We start from the raw sequence: 9223 nt of genomic DNA on the forward strand, positions 1-9223 counted from the left end.
ATTTCTGTGTCCATGGATAGAACCAATCAACAGTAAGTTGTCACTTTACAAATTGCTCATAACTACAACTGGATCAAATTATCATTCAACCTTTAATCGGCCCCTTAAGGTTGTAATTCATCTACTTTCCCTCAAGATGTGAATGAGTTAAATTAATCTTGTGAAGTTGTGTTCCCAGCTCCCTATTTGGACAATCCCTAAAATGGTAGGCATATTAAGTCGACAAATTCAGCCACTCTCACCCGTACAGATTAAAGGATTGTCCTCATAGGCAAGAGTTTACAACTCACTCAGGATTAAGGTCAAGTTACCTATGGTCATCTTAGCGAAATGTAAGTCTCTTCAAATAATTGTGTTATAAAGAGAGATTAATCATTTCGCGGTCTGATCTTATACAAACTCTTTGTATATGATACGCCTACTCACATGTCTCTACATGAACAATCAAAATCAGATTATTTGTAATACTTTATTGTAACAATTACAATATAGGTAGTATCTATAGTGTCACCAGAATAAGGTATCCAACCTTATTCATATACTACAGATCGTTCAGGTTATTACTTAAATATGATTCACCTGTATGTCAATTACATACATGTTTAAATTACATATCAAAACCTTGGATCTTCGTTTATTGAATTGGGTTAATGCAATTTTAATGTCGAAATAAAATAACACTTTACTTTGTTAAATAAAATAATTCGTGTATAATTTATAAACTATGAACCCCACAAGATTTAAGGCATCAACCCCTACACTTTGGCATTGTCAAAATACATAATACTTGACGAGATTTATTTAGAAATCGAACGATGAAGGACTGAAGCGGGCATGAGGACGTCGACGATGGCAGCCTAATAGACGCCAATGTTGGAAAGATCGACGACATGAGGTGAAGAATGAAGTGGCAGCTGATGACATTGACGACAACAGCGACGGTGGAGCGCGAACGACGATGACAAGATTAGGGTTGGAGAGAACCAACATTATGCTAGTTGAGCTACGCTTTTGTTAGGAACTTTTCCTCTTTCATTATTGATAGTCTATAAACAAGGAAAAAAAGGAAAACTAATCAAATTACAAGATTACACTCTTAACAAATTACAAGATTGCCCTTAATAATTTGTTTTTGTTTTTTAAGTTTGGCTAAGAATTCAACTCTTGTATTTAAAAAAGATGCAAATTATTGTAATAAATTGAGAGGAAATAAGCTTAATTTTCAAAATTTAAACCAAATTAAAATGAAAATGTTACTAAACGAGATCTTAAGTTTTTTTAATCTTTATTCTTTAAAAACTAAGCTTATAAACACGATTTTTATCCACAAGTTTCTTGTTTTGTTATCAACTTTCTACTCATATTTTCAAAAAATAAGTCAAGTTTTGAAAACTGAGGCCCCGTTTAGTAACCATTTGGTTTTTTGCCTTTTTTTTAAAAAAATTAAGTCTTTAAACACTACTTTTACCTCCAAATTTCTTCATTTTTACTACTTTTTACCAATGGTTTAAAAAATCAAGTTAAATTTTAAAAACTTGGTTAAGAATTCAACCATTATACCCAAGAAAGATGCAAATCATTTAAGAAATTGGAAGAAAATATGTTTAATTAAAAAAATAATAAAAATGAAAATGAAATGGGTTAACAAGGGCTAAAAAATTAGTTTTTTTTTTTTTTTTTTTTTTTAAGAATTTGATCATTTTTAAATGGTAAAAAATATAATAGAAAAATGGAGAGAAAACAAACCTAAATTTTGAAAACTAAAAACAAGATGTTATGAAATGGATCTAAACAAAATGAAAATCTTCTTCATCAAATTTGGAGAGAGAAAGAGAGAAAGAGAATGGTTGTTCAGTTTGATGACAGCCCAACAAAAATACATGGGCTCAATGTGGTCTCCTGGTCCATAAATTTCGGGCTCAGTTGAGAAATACTAATAAAACGATCAATTATTAAATTAAAAATATACTCTAGATTTATGGCCGATTGACTAGAGGAATAAATTAAACTTTTTTTAAACGGCTTAAAATATACTATAAACGTATATCAAAAACTAATTTTAGTGATTCTCAAAATTAAACACTTGAACGTTAAATCAAAGACATCTATAACTATGTCACTAAACCTCAAAAGTTTCATTATTATACATGAATTTTATAATGTACTAACAAAAATACCATTGGAGATTTGTTTTATTAAAATAAAATGAAAATTGACGTATCAACCAATTTGTAATAATTAGAATAAATGTGTAATACTATTTACAAGATCATCCATAACATTATTGAACTCGTGATATAAAAAACAATTTTGTAAATGATTTTAATGATTTCTTTTGAAATTAATTAATGATTAAGATGATATAAATCTTCCATACATTTTGATATATGGAGCTAAACAATACATCGTTAATAACATGTGCGTAGTTGAGTATTCACTTCATCACATTTTCACTAATATTTATTTTGAAGCATTTTTGTAATACTTATAAATAAAATAAAATAAAATAAAGTATTTTTGTAATATTTTCATGAGCTATTATAAAACAAGTAGCATAATTTTAACTTCTCAAATTTCTTATATTATATTATTAGCGATATGTATATGTATACAGAAACAAAAATTCAATCCGATTACAACAAGATTGTCACTATGTTCAGTCATATTTTATTTTGAAAATCAAATAATTCATCATATATTTATTCTTTCAAAAGTCATGTAATATGAACTTAGAAAGTTATTGATTTTCATAATAATAAATGAGATTAATATGGATATAGCTCAGCTGTAATTGACACGTAATTTTTTTCACAAGAATGGAACTTCAATTTATCAAACCATGTTTTGTTGTTTAATAATGACAAATGAATTATGATAGGAAGGACTTGGGCACACCTTTTCTAAAGGATGTTTAAAGAAAAATTTGATAATTATATCTACTAGTAAGGGAAAGAAGAAAAGTTATGGTTCAAGCTAAACTCGAGATAACTTATCAAAATTTGTTGAATTGAGCCATTTTATTCAATTTGAACAATCTATAATAATTATTCGAGTGGATCTTTTAAAACCTTTAATAATAATTAAAAAAAATGATGATAGTTTAAATGATCATAAACTTATCTAATCATATTATTATTTTTTATTTATATAACCAAGGTCCCATTTGGTAATCATTTAGTTTTTTTGTTTTTGTATTTTTAAAATAAAGCCTATATAATCCACAATTCTTATAATAATTTGTAGGGTTAATTCTTAACCAAATTTGAAGTAGTGTTCATAGACTTAATTTTAAAAAACAAAATAATTATCAAATGAGATCTAAAGATATTCAAATTTTAGCTCTCACTAACTTTTCTCATGAACTTGTTCCTTTATCATGTTTATAATATATCAAATTATTTATAAAATTTAATAATTAAAACAAAGTAAGAAAAAAAAAAAAAAGCAATTCATATCTTACCTACCTCAACAAGATTTAATTTCTTTAAGAACATCCTGAACAAGTTTTGATTTATTAGAAAATTTCATTATCATATTTTGAACCATCTTGATAATTGTTTAATTTGTAACTTTAAAATACTAGTTTATAAATAATAATAATATTTTCATAATCTTTTTTCTTTTTTGGGGGGTTATCTTCTTTTTCAAATTGTTTCCAGAAGTTTAAGCCTAACTTTTAATCATTTAAGAAATATAGTTTTAAACTTTAAAAAAATAGTAAGGAATTCAAATATGCATTAAAGAAATGTGAGAAATATCAAAAAGATTAGGAAGAAACTAACCCAATTTATATAAATAAAGTACTAAAATTAAGGTAGATGTGATAATCATTTAATTCTTTAATTTTTATTTTTTTGTTTTTGTTTTTAAAACTTTTGTTTGTTTTTACAAAATTTCTAATCCTGGTTTTCATCTTCCATAGGTAAAGAGTTGAAGTTTAGCTAAATTTTGAAAAACTAAAAAAAAATCATAAAATTATCAAAGGGGCATTAATTGTTATCCATGAAACCTTGGCAATGTGACAAATAATTATTATTCACCATCAATGGAAATTAACAATAAAGTCTTAAAAAAAAAAAAAACCAATTAGATCTTTGAGTTCAATAAAGGTGAGGGCCAAATTTGAAACATCAACCTATAAGAATTATATTATTTTTGCTAACAATTAGCTAGTCATGATAGAATATCTAAAGATAATTGTGGGAGTTCTTTTTAAATTATAATAAGAGAAAAATTTAAGTGTTGTCTTAATTGGTGCATCCTAAATTGTTGTCACCTAATATTTTTAATATTTTTTTTAAAAATCTTTTATTGCTCTTATAATAATAGATGAACCAATAAAATAACAAAAATAAAATTGACATTGCCAGCTAAGTGCCAAATGGTCGGTCGGATTTATAATCTTTGGAAAACTCCCCAAAAATTTTGTTAAAAAACCACTGTTGTGTTGTCAGCCTTCACCTTTGCCAATGTAAACCATATCATAATAAATAAAAACTACTAATATAAAAGAAAATATACCACCGACCTTCTAGAAGAAATTTTATGTTTCCGTTTCCGTTTCCGTTTCGCAAGCAAAACATCCACCATGACGACGGCGACGGCGACGGCGACATTATCCTTCGATATGTGGACTCCACACGGCGGCCCCCCAAAATACTAACTCATCCTTATCTTCTTCTTCTTCTTTTTCTTCTCAAATTGTACACCAATCAACGCCGCATTTCCCTTTATTTCTCTTTTTTCGTCCTTTTTCATCTCTTTCAAACACCCATTTTCCCGGAGATTTTTTTCAAACAAAAATTAATCCAAACCAATCACAAGAAAATAATGCAGAGAAATAAAAAATAAAGATAGATTAGTGCAGGGATCCATCAACAAATTTGCTTTATCATCTCCCCTGTTACAAATTCGAAGCTATATTTAGATATATAGCAAATGAAGAATGGGTACCATATTGGGTCCATTCAAATTTTAATTTCCACAATCCCCAACGATTTGAATCTCTTTTTGGAGTACACAGGGGAGACATGGGAAAAAAAAACAGGGGAAAGTAAGAAGTGGAGAAGGCTATGAAACAGTGATCAACAATCAATCTTCATCAGAGCTTTCCGGGTCCGGAAACTGGTTCAAATCGGGTTTGTCGGAGATGGGTTTGGATTGGCGGAGAGAAGTTTGGTGGGCGGCGGCGTCGACTCTGGCACCGACCTCAATCGCTCTTTTGCGGATTGAAGAAGGTGAAACGTCAAGAAGCTGGTGATCCATGTCCTGTAAGATCAGGTCCGGGAAATTGAGGCGGGCGGATGGGCCTCTTAAGTAAAACACGGCGGTGTCGTAGGCTCTAGCGGCGGCGAGAGGGGTCGTGTAAGAACCAAGCCAAATCCTGGACCTCTTGTTTGGCTCTCTGATTTCGGCTACCCACTTTCCCCACTTCCTCATCCTAATTCCTCTGTACGGCTTCTCCTGCCGCCCTGTTTGCTGCTTGCGCTTCTCTGGAATAGTCGTCTCTACAGATTCTTCCATGGTATCAGAGGCTTGATTTTGAGTTGAATTATACAGCCATAGGATATAGAAAGAAGAAGAAAGAGACCAAGTCAGGGAGAGTGAGTAAAACTGCGAAACCCAACCAAATAGACCGCAGAGAGAGAAGACTTAAGACTTAGAATTGGAGGGGTCGGCGTTTGATAGGGGAAGGTATGATGTTTATGTGTTAGTTTATTTATATGTGGGCGGAGAAAGAAGAGGAAGGGAGTGTGAATTTAGAGAATTAATGACGGCCACCACGTCGTCGAAGGGTGAAGGGACAAATCCAAAGATGGCCGACAAATTCAATCGTCTGTCACTCTGTCTGTCTATCTAACAATTTTTTTTAAAAAAGAAAGAAAATAAAGGTAAGGAAAATTGCATAATTAGTTTTTAGAGCATCCATAAGCATAGGAGGATAAGGGATAATAAATAAATGAGAATCCAACATAAACATAAAAGGGTGTGTCAAGCATGTGAGGGGAGAGGACATTGTGGATTAGGATTTCCCAAATTTTGCTTTGCGCCTTTACAACGCAATGCTCTAATCCACACAAACCAATTTTAATTCAAAATCATGCCTACTATTATATGTCACCACGAAGGAAGGTTGGAACAATTTTTCTATGGTTAAGGATAAATTTGAATTTTCATGAAAAACAAGCTAAATTCACTATTATTAAAAACGAGATTCAAAAGTATTGAAATACTGAACGAAGATGAATCACGAGTCAAAACCTTCATGGGTCCAACCTTGACTTAGAGTATGTTAACCTTGATTCTTCGTTACATCTCAAATTTCTAAACTAACATAAGCATCAGAAACAGTGTGACAAGTACAACACCAATGTTTACATTATTCTATTTTTGAATATCACATCTTTTCTAATCAATAAATTTAGTAAAATACATGTGGATAAGGTCAAATATTCTTAGTCCAAATTTACACATGAACATCTATATTAACATTATAGTTTGATAAGATATCTAATGGTTAATTAGAAGGAAGATGGCTCCATTATTATTATTATTATTATTATTATTTTATTTGTTCATAAGATCCATGAAAATGATAAGGAGAGTTAAAAAAAAGAAAAAAATTAATTGACATGTATTTCATTATTTTTAATTAAGTTTAATAGAATGGTGAAAATAAATTTAATTACAATCAAGATATTAATGAATTATCAATCATATCGTAACATTCATAACCCTTTGTTTGCGCACAAAAACAAGTGGGTATTATAATATATATAAATAAATATATATATATATATATATATATATATATATATATAATTTTAGAGAGAGAGAGAGAGAGAAAGGTCGGTGCTGCTTGGTGGATGGGAGAGATTGTGAGATAGAGAGAGAGATAGGGAATGGCTTTTCATCCACGCAATGAAGATAAATGGAACCTCATTTACGGCAACTCTTTCTCTTCCTCTTTCCTTTGGTACTTAAAAACTTAATTATGCGTCATTTTTTGGCAAAACTTTAGACTACAAATCATTTTCTATCATAAATATTATGATAATATATGTCGTATCCATTGATTATATACCATATTCTCATTTTCAAAAATGTTATCTATATGTCTCAATATTGCACACTATTAATATCCATGTAACCTACTTCATATTTATCAAATTGCCTATAAATAGTGGTATTGTGTGAGTTTTGAAAGATACATATATTCAACAAAATTCATGAAAATTAGATGAAGTGGAGAATTTAGAGAAATTTCTTATTTTATAATTTTCTAATTTATTTTATTTTGTTTATTTATATATTATGTTTAATTTATTTTATTATTATATTATATTATATTTGTTTTAATATTCTATTTTATTAGTATATGTGTTCTCGTTGTGTTCCTCAAGTTCACAACACGTTATCAGTACAAATTCCTATTGTTTTCCTCTTTAAAGGTAGATCCTAAAGATATATCGGTTTTTTCCTCTTCGTTATAATTAATAAATTTAATGTTATTTTGTATATTTAATATCTATTAAATTTCTAATATAAATACAATATTTTATGATAGTACTGCCATGAAAAATCTCACAAATTAGAATTTTTCGTCCTTAATATTAACGATAATAATTATTTGTCATGGGTGTTTAATGCTGAAATCTACTTGGATGCTATGAATCTTGGAGAGACTATTAAAGAAAAAAATACGACATTCAATCAAGACAAAGCAAAAGCTATGATTTTCCTTCGTCATCATCCCCATGGATTGAAAATGAAATATTTTACAATACAAGATCCTTGTATCTTGTGGAAAATTTTGAAAGAGAAGTATGATCATTGAAAAACAATTATTCTTCCTAAAACTTGTTATAAATGGATGCACTTGGAGCTACAAAATTTCAATCAGTAAGTGATTACTACTCCGCATTATTTAAAATCAGTTTGAAAGTGTTTTATGCAGAGAGAAAATTACTGATGTTGATATGTTAGAGAAGATATTTTATACATTGCATGTCTTGAATATGTTCCTGCAGCAGCAATATCAAGAGAAATATTTTGAACAAATTTCATATTTTCTCGTGGCCGAACAAAATAACGAGTTATTGATGAAAATCATGAATTTCGACCAACCTGAACGACACCATTCCTTAAAGTGAATGCTGTGAATTTTAGTAATAATCGTGGTCGAGGTCGTGATCTGGTCGATGTCGAGGTTGTGACCGTAATAGAGGAAGAAATAATTATTATTTTCGTGGTAGTCATTCTAATCATTCAAATTTCAAAAGAACCACACAAAATGATAATAATAAAGGAAATGCTCCACAAGATAAGAGTTCAAAAAGTGTTGAAAATAAAGGCTTCCGATGTGGAATGACTAGGCAAGAACCAATGGGTCACATATCTCAAACAGGTTATCTATTCACATGGAGGAACTGTTGTATCGTGGCGGTCAGTGAAACAAACCACAACGGCTACTTCCTTAAAACATGCTGAAATTCTTGCAATTCACGAGGTTAGTTGATAATGTGTATGGCTAAGATCAATGACCCAGTACATTCGTGGAACATATGGTTTGTCTTCTAGTAAATATCAACGATATTATACGAAGATAACACAACATGTATATCCCAAATCAAATGAGAATATATTAAAGTAGATAAAACAAAACATATTTCACCAAAACTTTTATACCCCTTGATCTTGAGAGAAAGAGTTTCTCTAATTCTATAACTTTTTTTATAATACTCTTTTCTTGAATATCATTCAAAAAAATTTTGGATTGACCAGTATTCCACCAATTAATATCCCAAGATTTTAGGCTTTTATTAAATGAATGGAATGCAGTAGCTGTCCGCTCTCCGGTTGGGCAGTAAGGGTCGGAGAAGGGCAATCACTCATTCTTAAAACGAAGAGACTCATAGCATGGCAGAGGCAAATAGAGATTTTGCACATTTTCGTTAAATCCATGAATAGGATCTATATAGACACATAGGCCCATGGATCCATACATCTCGATCGGAAAAGAATCAATAGAAAAAGAAAGAATCGGAATTGATCAATATATTTCTCGAAACAAACTAAAAGGAAACGAAACGAAAGACGAAATGGTGATATCACTATATAACAAATTTGTTCAATAACCTCACAGACTTATTTACAAAGGCATTACCTACCGCAATCTTTGAAAACCTGGTGCATAACATTGGAATGCGGCGACTTAGAGATC

At 30.1% G+C, this 9223-nt stretch overlaps 1 protein-coding gene across 1 annotated transcript; it reads right to left on the reverse strand.

Moving 5' to 3' along the window:
- Positions 1 to 4840: 4840 nt before the first annotated feature.
- On the reverse strand, positions 4841 to 5936 carry LOC120075135 (ethylene-responsive transcription factor RAP2-1-like). The gene has a single exon (XM_039028309.1). It carries the CDS (start codon positions 5521 to 5523, stop codon positions 5092 to 5094), a length of 432 nt encoding a protein of 143 aa, XP_038884237.1. The 5' UTR covers positions 5524 to 5936; the 3' UTR covers positions 4841 to 5091.
- Positions 5937 to 9223: the final 3287 nt, after the last annotated feature.

Source organism: Benincasa hispida, chromosome 4 (assembly GCF_009727055.1).
Source record: "Benincasa hispida cultivar B227 chromosome 4, ASM972705v1, whole genome shotgun sequence".
NCBI classification, from domain to species: Eukaryota; Viridiplantae; Streptophyta; class Magnoliopsida; order Cucurbitales; family Cucurbitaceae; genus Benincasa; species Benincasa hispida.